At 39.8% G+C, this 20,149-nt stretch overlaps 1 protein-coding gene across 1 annotated transcript; it reads right to left on the bottom strand.

Moving 5' to 3' along the window:
* Positions 1-1,031: 1,031 nt before the first annotated feature.
* On the bottom strand, positions 1,032-18,943 carry sv2ba (synaptic vesicle glycoprotein 2Ba). The gene is made up of 13 exons (XM_004539754.6): positions 18,803-18,943; positions 14,320-15,034; positions 10,038-10,218; positions 8,204-8,355; positions 6,792-6,925; positions 6,214-6,303; positions 4,990-5,103; positions 4,771-4,859; positions 4,473-4,637; positions 4,245-4,378; positions 3,948-4,148; positions 3,690-3,849; positions 1,032-2,410 (listed from the first exon to the last, which is right to left on the bottom strand). The coding sequence occupies exons 2-13, from the start codon at positions 14,795-14,797 to the stop codon at positions 2,227-2,229; spliced, it is 2,082 nt and encodes a 693-aa protein (XP_004539811.3). The 5' UTR covers positions 14,798-15,034; positions 18,803-18,943; the 3' UTR covers positions 1,032-2,226.
* Positions 18,944-20,149: the final 1,206 nt, after the last annotated feature.

Here is a 20,149-nt window from a genome sequence, read left to right as displayed (position 1 = left end):
CACTGTGTCACAGTTTATATTCAGAGTGCACCTCCCACTGAAAGCACACCTTCATCTGTCAAGCAAAACACTATTGTCAAATGTTTTCTTATGGGTATTTTGTACATTGTCAGATTATATCAAATGGACAAGCTCAACATTTTGAGAAATGCGCTTATTTGCTTTCTTGCCAAGACTAAGATAAGACTGATAGCGCTGACACACAACCCCCCTGTGATTATTGCTTTGTTTTTGTGTGACTAAATCAAATGAGATGTAACATTAGTTGGGACACTTCTGCAGGGTGAATCAAAATGAAGCTCAGTATTTACTGAGGATTAAGATTAACCTCTGGCAACAGGACAACAGTGAAAAGTGAACCCTTTAGTGCGATGATGATAAATGCACATTGTGTCTGAATAAAACATAAATAAATATTCTGTTTCATTATAAAACGGTGAAGCTTGTATGCAGAAGATGTGCAGGACATGTAAAGAAGCACATAACCTACATTATTTCTCTACTATGGGAACCAGTCCATGTCTTGCACAAGTCTCCAAGTTTTTATTTATTATTTTGCCATGGTTAGCATTGTCACCTCACAGCAGTAAGGTCATGGGTTTGAATTCATACCGGGGCCTTTCTGTGTGTAGATTGCATGTTCTCTCTGCTTGTGTGGATTCTCTCCAGGTTTTCTGGCTTTCTCCCAGAATCCAAAGACACGCAATGGCTATGCTGAGCTATCTACTGGTTTGGAATCAACCCTGTTTTTTAAATATGGTCACTGTTGGCTCCAAAATTAAAAATGCAAGTCCACAAACCAGTGGGTGACCACAATCAGATGGGGTGTGTCTTTGAGCCAATCACACCTGTACTTAGAGGGTCATTGGATCACATAGAAAAGATTTTAATCCCCAGAAGAAGAGCACCTCCATTGCTTTTATATGCATCTGTCAGTGACTTCTAAATCAACACAAAACAGGTACTAACAGTTTTCCATAAAGTTTAAAATGTATGACATTTTTCATGTGTTCATGAACCAGGAAACCAGATCATGAGCCCTCAGCTTTATTCAAGTCATGATGCAGCTATTATGTTACAACTAATATACACAGGTCTATATGTACAACCACAAATACAATACTGGTATTCAAGACTGTTGTGATTCAGTGAATTCACAGATGTGTGGATAACAGCCGCGCGCACATACACACCTCAGTTGTGCCAAAAAAAAAAGTAACACCTTCTTTAGAAGTCTTGAAACATAATATGCAACAAGTTCTGTAAATCAGTTCTTCATCAGTATGTTAAAATGAGAGCATCATATCAAAACATCTATTTTCACAGTCATTCTTTAAAAAAAAAAAACAGACAAAAACAAATTAAACAGTTCCTTACACTTTGTCATGGCAAGATGTGACAAACAAGACTCTGATTCTACATTATCACCAGCTCTACCACTGAGGACAGACACAACGTCTCAGAGTCGAGGACACGACGACAGACAAGGAGAATTGTTTTGGTTGGATACGCTGGGAGAAATGGACGGGAGAGGATTTCATTTAAAAGAAAAAATCTTCTACATTATTGAAAATGGTGAATCTGGATTCAAGTCTACAGAAAACAAACCAAGCAACAACTAAAGAAGACTACAGACACCACAGGACACCGCAGAATAAACAAAGACTGTGTGGGTGAAATGGGTGTTTTCTCTGAATAACAACACCTGCAGTGATATTGCTGCTGAGTCTCGGCGGTGAATACAACAGGATTCTAATTCATTTCAAGTTATCACTACGAGTCCTTTCTCTTTCTCTGAGAGGGAATGAAATCAAAGCACGACATGGTAACAAGAACTACAACACCTTTCAAGTACACATTTTCATCTCATATTAATCTTTTACACGAACCTCAAACAACACAAATGTTACTACAATGTGTGCAAACGCAGGTTGGGAGAAAGATGGAGGGAAGACAAAGACTAGTTTTTTTATTCAATGTGACAGAAAAGCTGGGCAGCCTGAGGTACTTAGAGACAGAACAGAAAGCAACCACAGGTTTATATAGGCAACCAGACAGGTTTTCAATAGTTTTACTCATATAACCATGACACACATCTAGCACAACGTGGCCTTTCTTTATTACCTTTCTGTTTCAGTTTAAAAAGCTGATACTTTCCCCAGAATATGCGGCTTCACCCATAGCTAGACTGCGTTTGGGGCCCAGAGGCTGCAGGAGTTTGGCTTTTCAGGAGAGGATTTTCTCCCGGGTTTCGGGCAGTTTAAGAGCCACCATGCCTCCACAGACGAGGGCGGCGAAGGCCAGGAAGATGGGGATGATCTTAGTGATGCCGATGAAGGCGGCAAAGATAGAGCTGGCAATGATGGCCGCAAACTTACAGATGCCATTCAGGATGCCGAACGCAGTTCCTCTGCAGAGTCAGAAAGACAGAGAAGGGTTAGAGTCATAACTTGGCTGATTTACTAATGAAGTGAATGTGTGGAGAACCGAATTGGCCATGGATGCAGGTTAACGTTTGAGTTCATTTGTTCTCCGCTGGCATTGTTTTGCACAAAGGTGTTCACTTCTGTCTGCCAGGAAAAAACATCAAATATGCCTCACAGGTGCTGTGAGGTGCGAAGCACTACCTGCAATGTTAGGAACCAAGAACAAAGCTGCCAAACTGAAAGCTTGAGCCTCACAGAAGACAAAACAGAATGCAGGCAATAGGACATGAGGCATCAGCAGAAAGAACAGCGAAAACGCCTGTGTGTACCAAGCATTGTGTCACCGATGTTGTGAAATATCCAAGTCATTTTTGCGCAACTAGGGGGTGTCAGAGTTTAGATATCTGAGAAAATGATTTAGGGAGCCAGCTATGAGCGCAGGCCACAAAGAATAATGCACGAGTTTGTGCAATGTATTTGTTCAGGAAATAGCTGGTTTTAGTTAAGCTACTTTGTCATTTTTGTATTGGTTTATATATTTTTACACATTAGCGCGATGGCACGTTCCATCTCGGTGGTACACACTGGTGTATGCTTTCCTTATTTCAATCATTTCTAAGGGCAGGTGCCACATTTTGAGTTTAGTTAAGCTACTTTGACATTTGCAGTGTGTTGCTGTGCAGTAATGGTATACTGTTTTTCATTCCTCAGCAAACCACAGTAACACAGCTAAGATTGGTGTACTAACAGCTACCTTTCTATATATAATATGTATAATTTTGTTATCAACTGCAAAATAACTCCCTTTATATCAGGCATTAAATTCACATATAAGCTCCTGGTTGCATATTTTTTCATTTTCTCCCCCGGCAGATGTGATTACTCAGTTACTCATTAAAGTCCTGCCTTCACTAGTTACAGTTCTTATATGTTGTAAATATCTCACTCCATTTGAAACAACAAGTCTTCGGGTTTACTGGATGTGGATGTTACACTTTGCCTCTCCCTATCATAAAATGGACATGCATGCCTAAGCTGCAGTACCAGCAGGGGGGGAGATTATATATTTAAAGCTAACGAGTCACTACTGAACAAAGAAGGCATGAAGTGCATTCCAGGCTATTTTTGGTTAAAATGCAGCTGCATATTTGTTGTTCTAGCCTTTACTGAACGGTGGGTTTGGCCTACCCTTTTGGAAGAGTCATAATAATTTATCTGTACTATAATGGAGCTCATATTACACGTAAAAATGGGATAGATTACCGTTTAGAGGACGGGTAGAGTTCCACAGAAATTACTTCTAGTCCATTCCAGGCTGCCACACTGACGCCATAAAAGAGACACTGCCAACATATTACAGCTCCTTGACTGAAACTTAACAGCAGAAGGAAAGTGCAGGCCGATGACGCCAGCATAGAACCACCTAGAAAGACAAATAAATGAGGACATACTGACAAATATTTGACTGAATATTTGGCTACGTAAGCTCATCGTTCCTGTGCTGCTCTCTCCTGAGGTCACCTATTATGCGGATCCTTCCTATCTTGTCCATGAACAACGCTGAGATGATGTTCCCAGGCAAGACAGCCAAACTGCCCAGGAAGCTGACCATGTAGATGACGATGTCATTCTCCTCCTGAAAGTTCAGATGGCAGCCTTTCTTCGGGTGGAGAAAGGTGGCATTTTCCATTCGACAGTTCTTGAACTTGTCCTGCCAGAGATCTGAAGAGTACAGAGGGTTAGACTGTAAAAAGTGCTTACAGGAGAAACCTATTGCTTTAGCTAATTGTACAGTTTCAGTGCAGTCTGGTCTGGTACCTGTGTTATAGAAGACGGTGTTTTTAATAGTGCAGTTCTCAAAGAAGGTGTTGGTGGATTTGATATCCTCAAAGTAGCAGTTTTCAAACAGAGAACTCTCAAACTTGACCGACTTGATTTCAATGTTGGCGAACCTAAATGAAAATAATGACATGAAGCAGTAGCACAAACAAACGAAACTGTGAAACTGAGAAAAAATTTATAACATTAGGTGTTACGGAAATGTACTTGTCATGGATGTACTCCCCCTCACGGTGGATCTGGTTGACCAGAGAGAAGTTAAAGTGGAAACGCTCCACACGTTCTCGATGGAATATTCGGACTTTGGACTCGTACTCCTCATACTGCATGTACTTGATCATATCAGGAAACCACACTCCAAGCCCGTGATAGCTGATACACACAGAAGGATTGGAAGCATGAGTGGAGAAAACTAAAATGATTCGCCTGAGATAGAAAATTTTAATTTTTTTCTGTAGATGAAAGCACAGGTCTGTTTTGACCTCAGCTTTCAATGTAGATCTACCTGAAGGCCAAACAGAACCAGACAATAACCAGAAGGAGGCCTTGTAGTCGGAGCTCTGGCGCTGATAGAGACATGATATTGGCCATAACCTAAGGAAGGAGAAAGAGACCGACAGACAATCAAACTTGACATGCAAGGTCTGCATTAAAAAAGAAGCAAAGCAAAAAATTGTCTATTTTTTTTAAATTCTGTTTTATTTTACTGTAAAGTGTTGCAGACCTGTTGCAGCATGGTCATTTTTCTGACAGTCCAGCGCTGGAAGGCAGTCCCAGTCTCACTCTGGATCTCTATGAACTCATCCTCCTGAGTTTGTGGAGTCTTGATGTTGGTTACCTTGACAAAGGCATCAAGTTTTTTTGATATTTTTTTTTCATGTACAATTACAGATGACACAAGTGTGACATAAAAAAACCATTAAAAATAAATAAAACTTTAACTTAAGCAGAAAACATGTAAATTAATATATGATCGAGTTTTTAAAAAATGTTTTTGTGTTAGATCAAACAAACATTGGAAATTTTGATCAAAGTTTCCTAACCAGATTAATTAATAAAAACAAATGATTATCAGGACTTGTGAATAACATTTCATCAGTATCTTAACAGATGGGGCTCTGGGATTTATGTTGTTTTTTTGGTTTTGTTATGAAGCATCTTCATCATTACTCTAGTCTAATTAGTTAATTTCTTACATGCATGTGTTCCTTTCAGTTATTCTGAATTTCAGACTCTCATTTGTCCAACCCAATTCGCCCCCATCTCCACCTCATCCTAGTTGCACAGAGAACCTCAATCAAATCTTCAAGTCCATCACCACCAGTGTCTAGAGTTGTAGGTCCTGTTATGTTAGTTCATTGGAGTTGCTGAATGGTCAACTCTTTGGTTCAATAAATTATTATTTTTTGATTCTTTCAAATGATTTCTCCTCAATGATTTTTACTTTATTGCACACTCAAGAGCCCAAGAACCGTCTTCAGCTTCATTTCACCAAGGCCTCTCCCTCTGACTGCCACCCTATCCACACAGGCACTTCCTGGATGAGTTATTTTGGGCTTGTCCAGCTGGCATGTGCAACTGGACAAAAATGTTCCTGCTGAGCAGCAAGCCCCAGGGCAGGCTCAGAACATGCTGGAGAGATTATGTTCCTTAGCTTGCTTGGGAACCCTTTGGTGTCCCACTAGAAGAATTGGAGGAGGCTGCTAGGGAAAGGGAGGTCTGGGAATCTCTGCTTAGACTGCTGCCCTTGGACCAAGATAGGCAGCAGACAATGAATAGATGGACGAAGAGATGTAAGACTAACTCTAAGGTATTTACATAAATTACAAAGAGATATCACCTGCACAAATGCAGGGAGATTGGAGCTACATTTATTTTATTTTGTTAATAAGTAGATAACTTTTCTGTCAACTGACTGAGCCAAACATGAGTGTAAATGAGGGCTTACAGTGAAAACTCTCTCTGGCTCCCCCTTGGCTTTCCAGTTGGTGTCATGAACTTGTCGCAGGATCATCCACGCCTCATCATGTCGTGCATTCTGAAAAACCACACGTACAAACATATAAATATCTATTTAAACAAGTTTAAAGAGCACCCTGTGAAACCTCTCAGGGTTTTCCAATGTGTAGCTGAAATTATAAAGTTTAGTGCACTATATATAAGAGTGACTCTTTTAATCATGGGTTTTGGTTTGAGCGCTTAAACTTTCCCACCAGCACTGCAGCCAGATGAATGTTCCCATTAGGTCTGCCTCTTATTAGAAGGGGTAATGTGTGATAACTTGTGGTGCAGCAGTAGCATACAAATACAATACCACATGTGGTTAAAGCCCTGATATTGTCCAGGATGAGAAACAGGGGTGGGTGGTGTTCTGGTGCTGTCTTAGCAGCTCATCGCTACCTTTGCACAGCAGTGGGATGTTGGTGTGGTGATGACTCAACATTCTTAACCAATCACAGCTGGATGCATAATCCTGACAATCAATATTATTACTACAAACTGGCTACACTGGTTCCAGTATCTGACCTCCAGGAGGAATCTCGGGCTCTCCGGCATGAACACGAGTCCGATGAGTGCGGCCAGTGCAGGAAAGAGACACACCAGGATAAACAGTCTCCAGCTGTGCATCTGAAGATGTGTACCGATGGCAAAACCCCAACCTGCAAAAACCACCCAGTGAAGAACACGTTAATATTTCCACAAACCTTGTTTTCTGGAATGCTTTAATTATCAAATCACAGAATTAATGTGTTGCAATTTTTTTTCTTGAGTTGTTTACATTTGAGTCATCAAAAGTCAATTACAAGTAGCCAACTGTGAGGCTGTTTGGGAATCTTTTTCAAACTGGATGCTGGCGGTATGTTTGGTTTTATTGTGAATAATTAATTCAGAACATAACTGATTAGATAAGGTTCAAGATAAGCCATATTAATGAGTTATTCAATACATTTCACCACATTATGCAGACTGAGAAAGAAAGAGAAGAAGCAAAATGTTCCCACTATGAGAAAAATTCCAACAAAAAGCAAGGGAGGAGCCAAGGGCGGGCTACACACAATTTTCAAGAGCAAGAGCTACATTCTCAAACATGATTAGATGACATTTACTAATAGAGAATCAAGGATGGATAGTAAGCAAAGATCTTCAGAGTTCAAATCCTCCTCTGGCATAAACAGCAGCACAGAAACAGTGTACTAGGGGCTTTGTGGCAGCTCCTCTAAGTGTAATGGCCCAGTACTTTTGTGAATAGAGGGTATGTGGGGCAGGATGGTGCAGAATGGTGTTCATAGACATAAAAGTTAAAAGGCGAGTGTATGAGGTGTCAAATTGCTGTTGAACTTCAGATAAATTGCCTCCAGAAATTACATTCAGTAACTATTTTTTTGTCGTCGTCATTTCTCTTTACTGTCACACATGAACACATTTTAATCAAATAAATTTTATTGTAATCTTATGAACACGATTATTAAGCAAAGAGATTAACTTCAGTAGCATTTCAAGAATTTTGGGCAAATGGGAGTAAGAGGCAAAAAAATGTGACATTTTGGACTGCAGTGACTTCCCATATGGCAGAAAAGATTAAGACATCAGCTTCTGTTCAGCAAGTAATGGTCTCAGCCACTGATTAAAACTGAAATAGTAATGCTGTTCTCCCTACGAACACATTACGAATTGCTAATACTGCATTTGGTATCACATACCAAAATTGGGGTATCGTCACTATACTACGTTATTAAATGTAATATTTTTAGAAGGCAAACGTTTAAATTTGCAAACTTGTGCAAACATTAATGCACGAGGCATTTGAACTGACAGCCGTGAGAGACTAACAGAGGACAATGTTATTACAGACTCCATTTGTGGGGGTCTCAATTATTCATCTTATATGTTTCAATACTCTACATGTGTTTGTCTGTTTATCAGAGTTTGTGCGTTACCATAATGAGGGATGATTCCCCAGGCGGTGAAGGAGGCGTACAGGCCTCCAAACATCCAGAACATGCAGAGCCAGCTCAGATGTTCTCCACGTTTATCCATCTGCAGGAACTCAGTAAAGTAGGTGTACACAATTGGAATGGAGCCACCAATTCTGGAGGAGGGATCATAAAACATAAAATGAGTGTAATCTTACACAGATGTTTTTGATTTTGATGTGATTTTGTCCATATTTTAGGACATCCTATTCCTTTGGATGTTCGTCAAATTTGCTTTAAAGACAACTTGTCACACATTTGCATTTTAAATGAAAAATTAAGGCCAAACCCTAACTGGAAATGGAAAACTCTTATCTAAAAGTCATGATGATGCAAGCTTCAAACACTCGTGATTAAAAACATTTTGTTATATAATGACAGAATTACTGGCATTGATAGAATATTTGATAGATTTTTTAGAGCTCATTTTATTGAACAGGCACGAGTTAAGTCAAGATTTTGGTTCCTATCATGAGGGTGATTATTGATTTAATTCTGGAGCCTTGCGATAAGGAAGTTTCAATGCTGGCGATGGTCACAGTTTAATAACGGCATCAGCAGGGATATTTGATCGTTTTGGCCAATGCCGTTTCCATTTCTCAGATCTTTTACATACTTTGTGGGACATTGAAACATTTTTTGAACTGTGGGGAAAAAAAATCAGATTATCACATCTGTAGGTTTAAAATGACTTCAAGGATTATTGGCATTTTTGAAGATTCCTCTCTTTTTTATGACTGCAGCAAATCTTTTCATACAGGGATGTGCAGTCAGCCTCCTGTTAGCATGCCAGAAAAATGCACATAGTTTTTCTTCAAATGTGAGTGTTAATGACTAACGTGGGACTCATTATCACCGCGAATCAGTGACAGCAGAACAGTTTATTTCGGTGACCTTGTATTTTCTTGCTGAACAACAAGCTCAAACATCAATATTGCAGATCTGGCTGGAACCATTATCAAAATAAATGTGTCTTTGAAAGTTGCAAAATCAATCAGTGCGCACCAATAGCTTCACCGTAAGGTGCTGGCAACAGCAGGAACTGAGCAATAAAGCTGAAAATAAGAACAATCAAACAGCACTCTTTACTTGTTTTAATTAGTGTAATAAAGAAATGCTCTGTTGAAGTAAATAAGCAGAAATCTCCTCGTGTGCAGCATGCAGTCTTTGAGGTGGTGTTAACAGTGTGTTCTCGTGACATGTGCCAGCAGGCTGCACATGATAGCATGCAGAGTAGAAGGTACTACAAGACCCCTACTTTACTGTAATCTTCCTGGCTCTCTCCTGCAATTGTTAAATGGCTTAAACAACAGTTTTTGCTTTACACTTCCTCATGTAGTTGGAGGAACTTGCATAGTAGTAAAGAACTGATGTCAAACTGCCCAACACAGTAAACACCAATTAGACTCAAACACTGGGTCAGTTTTTCTTTTAGAATACCAATTAAACTAATTTAGCAGTCTGAAATGTCTAATATAGCCAACCAAATTAAAACACTCCATTATTAAAGCACTAAGAAGCATAATAGGTTAGATACAATAGAACATGCAATGTTTTAACATGCATATCAGTTACTTTCTTCTGAGCAGTCTGACTAAATGTACCACAGACCACAGTTTTTTTTAATGTTAGTTCTACCAGGTACATTTTTTTTCTTTAAATGTCAGGGGTATTATTTTGAAATCTCTTTCTACTAACTTATTTATAGAAAAGGTCAGTCAGTCTGACAAAAGCCTGTGGATGTTTTTTTCTTTGTTCAAGTAATGTAAATGTAAATTTGGCTAAGTCAGTGTCTCACCCAAAGCCGGAGCAGAACCTCAAGAAGAGGAAGAAGCCGTAGCCCTGAGCGAAGCAGGACAGGAAGGAGAAGACCAGGTCGATGGTCAGGACGTAGATCAGACACTTCCTCCTCCCCATTTTATCACACAGACCACCCCACACCAGTGCACCCACCATCATGGCCACATACACCAGGAGACCTGCAAATACACACGCACATATTTAATCACTTGGGAACCTGGTTAACTTGAAATGTGACCTTTACAGATTCACACATCCACACACAAACAAACGCTTCACTTTTAAAACTCAAGTCAAACACAAGGGGGCTCCCTTTACCCTTGTATGAAGTAGGAAGAAGAGAAATCGTCACACAGTGTTTCAGTGTGACACATTCTTACATTTGAGACAAAGAAATAAAGGTCACAATAATTTCCCAGGAAGAGCGTTCCGCTTCTACAACACTCACCTTCCATATTTTAAAACCTGCTTTCAGTTTTCTGTTATTTGGGCTTTCTCTGACATTTTATTGTTTCTTTGATTACATGCTTTATCACTGCAGACTCCCACTCTGAGTCAGGCCGGTCTGGAATCTGTCAGCATGCAGCAGGCAGGTGGTCCAGCCTGCCATTTCTTCTTGTTCTGAAGCTGTTCCACAGCTCCACACAAGAGCATACTCCATTTTTCATTTTAATGTCTCTGGAGAGAGAAACAAGCTCTCCTGTCTTAGCTGTTTAGGGACTCAAATCTACAGCCTCAGCTATCTTCTTCAGCGTGTTGTTTAAACCACTAGAACAATGCATACTTCCTGCCTAGTCTGTGTTTTTACTACACAGCCATAACTACAGAGGAACTAAGCAGCTTAACAGCACGTGGAGCCATAGTGTGCACCTTCCCCGTGGATTACTAGACTACCCAAATGCTCTGATGCTCCACACGCCAAGTTGCATATCCCATTCAACTCGAGACTGCACAGGGGAAAGAAGAGTAAAAGCTATCATACCATCTAATATGCTGGCCAAATAGTTGCTTAAGGAAATGTGTACGCCTCAGATATCTGCAAGGATAAATTAACAGGATGGCCTTGCATTTAGAAATCCCATCTTTCACATGGAGGCCTAGGATCTGTCCTGGCAGCAACAAGCTTGCAAAAGTGTCCTTGAATACAGTGAAGACACTTAGTCCCTGGAGGAAAAGGGAGAATTTATCTTTTCCTTCCTGTATTAAAAGTGAAAGCACTGTGCTGAAGTGCTTTTATCACAACTGTAGGCACAGAACAAAATACAGCTGCAAAAGATGCCAGAGATACAAAATATATAGTAAAAGAGACTCCATGCTCTTGAACGTTAATAGATGCTGTATAAATTAATTTCCAAATAAAATGAATTAAGCCCACTTCCGAGATAGCACATTTGTGACTATTTCAACTGTTAAATCGATGCATTTTTCTAACCAGGTGAATGATCCACATTTTTGCTACCTACTTTCATGAATCAGTGCAGTTTTTCTTTGTGATTTTATGATATTTGATCATTTGTTAACTTACTAATCCATGAGTCCCTTGAAAACTGGGAAGCAAACGTCAGCACTTGTGAAACAAGTGGGTCTATCCCTGCATGGGAGTCACTTTGTTTAAGAGAATATCATCTTTTATAAATACCCAACATTAGACCCAACACAAAATGGTTTCAAATCACTGAAAAGCCTTTAAGTGAAAATGTTGATCGTTGCTGCCATCTCACACAGGGACCAAACTAAAGGATGGAAGTTATTTTAATTGTTAGCTTCTGGCTCAGCTACTTTAGGTTGTTTACTATGTTTAAATGCCTCACTTTTTAAAACACATTTATCACAAATGAGTTTTCATATACATTGTTACTTCAATTAAAAGTGTAATTGTTGTTAAGATAACCAAACTAAATTTAAAAAACTAGCATTAGCGTGTTCATTTTTCCTTAATCGACTGTGTCCATGGTTGAATACTTTTCCAACTTTTCTGAAAGTATTTGAATTTATGTTTTAAGAAAAATGTATAATGTGTTAGGGCAGTAGTTATTCAACATTGTTGAGTACATTAGCAAAGTTTTCCTGCTAAAACTAAATTAGAAACTACTGAATCTGTGAGATAAAAAAGAAAATAAGAACTGAAGGCTCTGAATGGGCAGTGAAGCTGCTGTTTTCAGAAATCTCTAGAAACATGTGAAAATTCAAATTCTGAGCATCACAGGCCTTGACATTTTGAACGATTAGCGTGATTTCTCCCAGTCTGCCAAAACATTTCAGTAATAGACATGAAGCACCAAAGACAATCTGGCAGGTATCATAAAATTATCTACGTACGCAGTAGCTGTGGATCAAGTATAGCAGCTTGGGTTGAGATTAAATCTGAGCAGAATTTCTGATATCATCAGTCAGGTGTAGGTTCCTTTTTGTTTGTGTCCACCACTGTGTCTTCCTCTACTGAACACTTCACCCTGCAGATTAAACAATATAACTGTCATTAAAGGTAAGTGTGCTAACCCTCCTGTGTTTAACAAAAGCTTTGGGAGTCTGTCTGCTTTCCAGGACTAAGGTTACGATTAAAGTAATTTCTGTTCCTGTGTGTCTAGTGGACAGAGCATGAGCATGAATCAGACAGGATCATTCTGCAGATCTACTTCATATTCTCAGCCAATGATCAGCTCTCTGCCCCCATTCTGCGCAAACAGACGCTGTGATTTCATTTTCACCAGGCCTTCCTCCTGCTACCGCAGCCTGTCAGAGGCCTGAAGCATATCTGACAGCTCTGCACCAGCTCCGCAGGCCGCCAGGATCTCTGACTGCTGCAACATGCTCCATATTAGCCTGGGAACACACACCGAATGCAATCACCACCGGGTTCCTCATCAATCTCTCGCAATGCTTCATCCCAGGAGCCTGTTGTTAAGATGAAATGAGCGATGTGCAATCTGCCACATCGCCTGGCTACACACGAGGTCTGGGAAATAAGGTGAAAGGCTTTAATTTGCAGTTCAGTTGTCTGCACAGAAAGTGAGGAACTGACGTTTTCAAGGTAAATCTCCCGATAAGTCCACGCTGCATACAAATTTCAGTCCCAAAGATAACTAAATAATTAAAATATATCTGTTGGCACCCTCAAGCCAACTCCCAGACACATGGAGGACCACTGCCAAGGCTCAGTGAAGCTAATCTGGTTGCTCACAGTGGACCCAAACTCCATTAGGACACACAATGTTCATTATGTTCTTTATTTTTGCATTTGCCCAGAAAGATCCAAGCCTTTTCCCCCTAATTTGCTCCAGCGACTGGGGGATATTTTTATCTGAAGCAGTGGGCTGCAGCCATGTGCCGTCAAGAGCTAAGCATATGCGGGATTTTGTTCCAGCCAAGCACAACAACAGATCATTTCACTGATGAGATCCTCCTCCCTGGGTAAAGACTGAAACTCTTCGACAGATGACTGTAATTAGGTAGTCTTGCAGGTTTTTATGTCTCTACATATAATTTATGTTTGTGATGCTAGCCATATGATAAATAATGGCAGAGGGAGTAGTTTGTCAGTAGTCTGTTCAAACTGACATACTGTTGAATTGATTTTTTAAATAGATTTAACTCTACTGACTTTAGGGATGTCTTGATATTTTTTTAGCCTCGTGAAGTTGAGAATTATGGCAACTATTGGACAGAATGCTATGAGTATGCCATCTTTTGGATGAATTATAGGCCTCTCCGGGCCTTTCATATGGGTAAAAGTTACATTTTCTGACCAACTGAAAATCTGTGAACATGACTGTGATCTCTAATGAGGATATTTATCATATTATCATTATCATATTAAACAATATAGATAAACTGTCAAGAAGGAACAAGATTTTTTTTATGCTGAAAGTTAACATACTCTGGTTGCCATGCAGATAAAACAGCTGTGTACAAAAAAGATAAACAGGTCTTTGCATTTGTTGTCATTGATCAAATTTAGCTGCAGTTGTTGAATTCCACACTGACGGACATTTGGATAAGATCAGTGTTATCCACTATCCAGATATTTTGTACCTGAAACACTGTCCCAAAAGGCGAGTCAGCAAATTACTGCAGTTTTTAAAAACAATTCTTAATCATCAGTGGCTCAGAAAGTGAGCGGATACACTTAATATTCACTATATCTCACATTTGTGACCTTAATTTTTCTCATTTAACAACGTCAACATTACTTATATTACCTTGACCCAACTGTTGATTTGATTTGGCTCTAAACAACCCTTGATCTGCATAAAATTTAATTGAAATTCAGTTAAACTCACCCAGTAATCCTTTGTCAGCGTTAGATATGCACATGTCCTTTTCAGCACTGGGCAGGACAAAGCCCACCATGAAACCATCCACGCCATCAGCCATTAGCGCCAAGCCCAGCACAAAGAAGAGCATCCACTGGAAGCGTCCATGGCCACAGTCCTCCATGATGGTCTCGTATTGCTCTGGCAGGCTTTCCTCTTCCTCTTCCTGCTGGGCAGCCATCCGGGCTTTCCTCCTGGCCTCCACTCGAGCTGCCCGTCGTGCCTCCTTGATCTCGTCGGGGTGCGGGATGCCTTGGTACTCCCCCTCATACATCTGATCATCCTCATCTGCCCCTTCAGTGGCATCACTAGCAGCATCCTCATCCTGTGGAGGGTAGTCCGTCTGATAAGGGTAGCCGTCTTGACCTCCACCATCTTGGGTGTAGGTGTAATCTCCACCTTCGGTCATCTGCTGGTTTACATTGTTGTGATAGGGGTCATCCATGGTTCCTGCTGCATGTAAGGAGAGCAGGAGTGACTTTGTCTCGGAGCCGTCGTGTGCTGAGGAAGCTCAAGTTGTCAGCTATAATGGCATAATCCTCCCAAGAAGCCGTGAGCTGCAGTCTCCTGGTGTCAGAAGAAAACTGCAGGTCTTCTGTAGTTAAGTCTCAGGTTTAAGGCCTCAACAAGTATGCTGAAAGACTGTTACCTTCCGTGATACGTAAAGTGCTGCATGCTGAACCTGAAAAACAATGAACACCACACATTACATATTGTCTGTTAGCCCCACATCACTTGTAGAGGAAAAGCCATTGCTATGCAACAGTGCCCTTTGGGCAGGTAACAGGTAATGTCTCAAAGGACTTCCAAACAATCATTTTATAAAACTTACATCAAAATTCTATAAAAGTATCGGGGAAAGTACTAGAATAAGATTTAATGGTTAAACTTTGATTAAACGTGTTAATTTTTGAAAGATTTTTAAACCTGTTTTTATCTTTGTATTGTATTTATTGCATCTATTAAAACAGATTTTGAGTTGATTTCCTTTTTATTTTTCCAACTTTTAAAAAACTTGCTTGTGAACTAAAATCCTATCCTTCTTCCAAAAATTCAATTTTTCAAAGTGTCTTATGGAAGGAAAAACAAGTTTGGTAATGCTTTTCTCCCTCTCTGTAGGCTGCTTGTCCTTCCACACAAGCAGATAATCTCATCGTCTCCCCCGCTCAAATGCTCTGGCGCCATTTTGATCCATCACACAGCATTGCTGCAATGACACATTCAGATCTGTCTTGATTTTTCTGGTGACCAGAGGCCAGAGCATCTAATGCCGACGAACAGAGAAACACAAATTCCATTAAATTTGAGGATTTTTGTTGCTGCATCCGTTCCTGACGTGATTAAATGAGTATCACAGTGAAGCCAAACACACACATGCTTGTAAAATCAAGAAATTGCTAACCTGAGGCTGTTATCCTCTGTAGTTTAGCGATAAAATATGATGTCATGGTTTTTTTTAATGCTTTGTGTCAGATAACTAAATGGCTGAATACCAAACACAGCACACAATTCAGTCACACAGTTAAACATTTAAACAAGACAAACCTTTATTTAACCTCTAACTGTATAGTCACAGGCAAATTTTAGCTTTTTATTCCTCCTCCAGCTACAGCTTCACATTCACACTTACACACATCTGTACTACTTATGAAGTATATAGTACTGTAAAGCAACCTATTAAACCTTTACTGCAGAAATTACATAAAACTGGTAAAGAAGTAAATCTAGAAAACTGAATCGTCTTTGCATTAGTTAACATTAGCATAAAGTAGCATTAGGAGCATAAATATTGGCCACGCCAGACCAAGTAATGCTGTACTTGCAACTGTATGTATTATAATTATTAAGATCTTGTTTAATTATATATTTTTCTTCATTAAAAACACATTTCAAAAGGTAACCCACAAAGTTCACCTTAAATAACAGAATATATTAATTGATTTTTTTTAGCCTGACACTAATTAATGCAAATGACAGTCTTTAACATGATTAATTAATAAATACCTAGATCACCTAAATAACCCAGATCTCCACACAATCTCTGTTTCTCTGACTTCTGTTGCTTTTTGATGGCAAACTGATTTCCCCAGAGTAAACTATACCAAAAGGTTTTAGCATGTTTGTCCTTAAATTTCATCAGCCATACATTCCACATATGCGTTTTAATAGAATCCTTAATAGTTTCAATGAATAAGATGAATGATAAGTTTGTTTGAAATAACTAAGTGATACAAGTTAGAAAGACGGTTTGCTAACTGTATAAAAACAGTGGTGTATTTCCACCTGAATCCTTTCACATAACTTTTATTGTGATTTGAACCGTTTTAATCCTGATTTACTGCAGTTTTCCTAATGGACCATTTGTGTCCACCTAAGTGTTATTGGCATAACTTTCATCCGGTGATTATTAGCCCTGTAGAAATATTTGTAGTCCTATCATGTGACAGTGCTTGGTTTGGTTTGGGTGGGTCTGTGCTGGTTTGGAAGCAGGATGACGAATACTGTAAATTAATCCAGATTACGACAGCAGGTTTTTTTTTATTCTGCCCTTGTTGCCTCACATCATTGTTTCATCATGAAAGTCACAGAGGTGGTTGGTAGCAGCGATGGATTACACAGTCTGGATTGATGCACTGAAATGTAGGCTGTTTGGTGCTTTCAGAAGCGAGGTTTTTGAAATCAGAAAGTCTGAGTTAAAATCTACGCTTGAATCAGTTTTACTGTCGGAAGTAATGAGAAGAAGTCGAGTACTGTGATAGAATCACCATCATCTATTTATTATTTCTTCAGGCGGTGTGAATAATACGTGAACAGTTCATGAGAGGGAATGTGTTAGGATGGATGCGCAGTCATGTTGAGGGAAGAGAAGTTGCTTTCATCATCCTGCTGCAGTTCCTTTTCTCACACAGCTGCCGCTTACATAACAGTTGGGCTGCCTAGTCTTTCCCCTCTATCTCCCGCCCTTGTTTTCTAACCTATTGATCCAGGTTTGCGTTCACAGCCGTAACTCGCACTGCATACACACTTACACAGATGTCAAATCACCATTTGTGCCTCTGCAGTTTTTGAATAGGTCATAATCTGCCTTTCTCTGAGTGTGTCCCGTTGTTGAAAAGTCAGAGAGCCCCTTTGAAATCACGAAAATCAATGTGAGTCTGAGGTTTAACAGGAAGCAGAGAGGTTGCCACCTAATTTACAGAAAGCTATTTCAATTTCACAAATGACCTTTTACCATTCAGATCATTTATTATTTTGACTGAGCCAAACTCTGTAGCTCATTCTACAGAGAGCAATGGAACCACAGACTCGTGTGGCGTTACATATTAATGCTGCGATAATGGACTTTGGAAGAATAGCTCTACAGACACACGCACACACACACATACATATGCAGTGGATAGAGCATCAGAGCTGCCCAGTGGTCTACGTTTTGATTTTTTTTTTCCAGTTGCAATTCTTATATTTAATTTTTAAGTTTAATTTTAAACTGGAGCTGCCTGCAGTACCACTGCAGGCAGCTCCAGTTTAGCTGTAGGAGCCTAGCTTTATTCATTCACTTTTTCATACCCAGCTGGTCCAACCTCCTGCTTTTTAATCTATGTTTTAATTACATTTGAGGAAATGTAGAAATTGACAAAATCACAAATCAACCCTAGAACCCAGAGCGTTGTGCTTATTAATTGTCTGCAACAAGTCACTGTCCTCTAATTAAATTTTAGCCTTCAGTTTTACAATAGTATTTTTTAATTTGGCCCCTTTTGGTGATTGGATCACTCCCCACCCCCACCCACCCCTATTTCTGCAACACAGCTGTTTGATCAAAGCCTTACCTACAGCTAAGCAATTCTGAGAGGATCCAAACATTTTTCTTGCTCGCTAAAAATTGTTAGTCCAAATTGAAATTGCTGAAATTCTTATCAGCCTACAACACCAGGATCCTGCTAAGCAACTCGTGTCTATTGAGATATAACACAAAATCAGTTGCACTACATCTGCTAAATGTCTTGCATCTGTTGATAGAATAACTGGACCATAACAGAAACAAGTTACTTTTAATCTCAATTCTGCACTGATCTCCAGAGGTCAAAGGAGAATCCCGTTTGATTTCTTGGGACAACTGTCTGCTAACTGACCCATTTCTATGTCTGATAGACAAGAGATTGGAGATTTTCCACTCAACGCATAAAATCTCATCAAGCATTCAGCTTTATGTCTTTTTGTAAAAGATAAACCAGTTGACACAAATAATTTCAGACTAAAATTTCTCTGTTTTATAAACATCAGAATTAGTGCTGACCATAAAGGAGCATTTGCTGCATATCATCAGGCCTGTGTTGCTGCACCACATCAAAATCATACTGCAGCTATCTTTTCCATCATTGTTATCTACTTCCTCACTAGTTCATCTCACAAAGCAGCGAGCATTGAAAAATAACAAATGTTATCTTACCAGAGAAAGCATTCCTGTAATATATAAAATGACTTCTGAACTTAAAAATGTGCTAAAGTCCAAGTAGCATTTTCAAATGTCGATCGCCTACATGTCAGTTTATCCTAAGGCCGTGCTGTAGACAAACCTAAGGGATTAGGGTCCAAGCTCACAACTCCCCCACCCCATGCATACACATACACACCACACACTACCCCTCCCTCACCAGGGCTCATCCCCACAGGAAACTCCCCAGAATTAACCCCACCACCCCTCTGGGAGGTAATGGTACAGTCCTAAAGGTTTAAATAGCAACAGGCTGAACTGACACTGACTGCAAACTGTGTAGTTGCTCTGCAGGATTTTTGGGATATTGCTGATCTGTATTAACAGAGGTCAGAGTTTATAGTCAGCTGTCAGAACAGCAGCCTTCAGATTTTCTGTTTTCCTTTTCTCTTTTTGGCTCAAGGACACATCAGCAGGGCAGATGCTCGTTGTCATGGGTACCTGAATGTGGTTTCAGTAATTTACATGAAGAAAGTTCCAAGAGGTGCACATTTTAGTTTACATCTAATCACCACACCAAGTGGTTTTCACTGCCTACGCCATGTTAGGATAATGACCATCTATAGTAACCCCAGTCAGGGACGCTCCCTTTTGTCCCAGAAGCAGAAGAGCTGCTTCCTTTGAGGAACAGCTGTATGCCAAAGTATCCTTGAATGAGACATTGGCTCGCTTTGCTGGCTGCTCATCCATCCTGAGAAACTCTGGATAAGCATATCAGCAAAACTGGATGAAATATTCCTTTTCCGTTGAAGCAGGAAGGAAGGGCTGGCAGTTTTATTTCTCTGGGTGTGGATGAGTGTAGAGGTTATTATGGATGTGTCTGAGTGGCACCTAGAGCGGAAGATGGATAATCATAGCTTTGCTGCTCCACATATCATTCCTGTGGTTTACATACACAGAATATACTGACTATGATAGAAGAGAGGTCTGATGCTACAAAAAAAACCCTGCAGTTATGGTTTGACGGTGCGGTATATGGATGCCCGGCATTTCCCAAATGATAGTAGATTATATAATATAAAAGGCTTTAATATATAGATGTATTACATAGGCCTCAAGAGGCCTTCTCCACCGTCTATCTGCAGTCTCCCTGGGCCAAAACATCCTTATATAGTTTGTTTTTACTGAGGGTATTTACATTGTCCTGTAATATAAAAGTGAAAGGCTAGAAAGTGTCCAAATCTGCTTGAGCAAGACATTAAAACACTATTTACCCAGATGGATATGATACAATCCACTTTATTACTGTGATGTGATGCAGGTGGGTAGCAGGCAGAGGATGTACCCAAAGTGCAGGACTTG

The sequence above is a fragment of the Maylandia zebra genome, linkage group LG1, assembly GCF_041146795.1.
Source record: "Maylandia zebra isolate NMK-2024a linkage group LG1, Mzebra_GT3a, whole genome shotgun sequence".
NCBI classification, from domain to species: domain Eukaryota; kingdom Metazoa; phylum Chordata; class Actinopteri; order Cichliformes; family Cichlidae; genus Maylandia; species Maylandia zebra.
This window is presented reverse-complemented; position numbering and strand designations above follow the sequence as displayed.

Bases quoted from the DNA above. Each gene is read 5' to 3' on its own strand.
- sv2ba (XM_004539754.6), bottom strand. From the start codon at position 14,797: ATGGATGACCCCTATCACAACAATGTAAACCAGCAGATGACCGAAGGT. The intron at 5,104-6,213 runs GTAAGCCCTCAT...GCCTTTGTCAAG, and splicing joins AGCCAGAGAGAGTTTTCACT to GTAACCAACATCAAGACTCC. The intron at 4,149-4,244 runs GTACCAGACCAG...TGTACTCTTCAG, and splicing joins CACCGTCTTCTATAACACAG to ATCTCTGGCAGGACAAGTTC.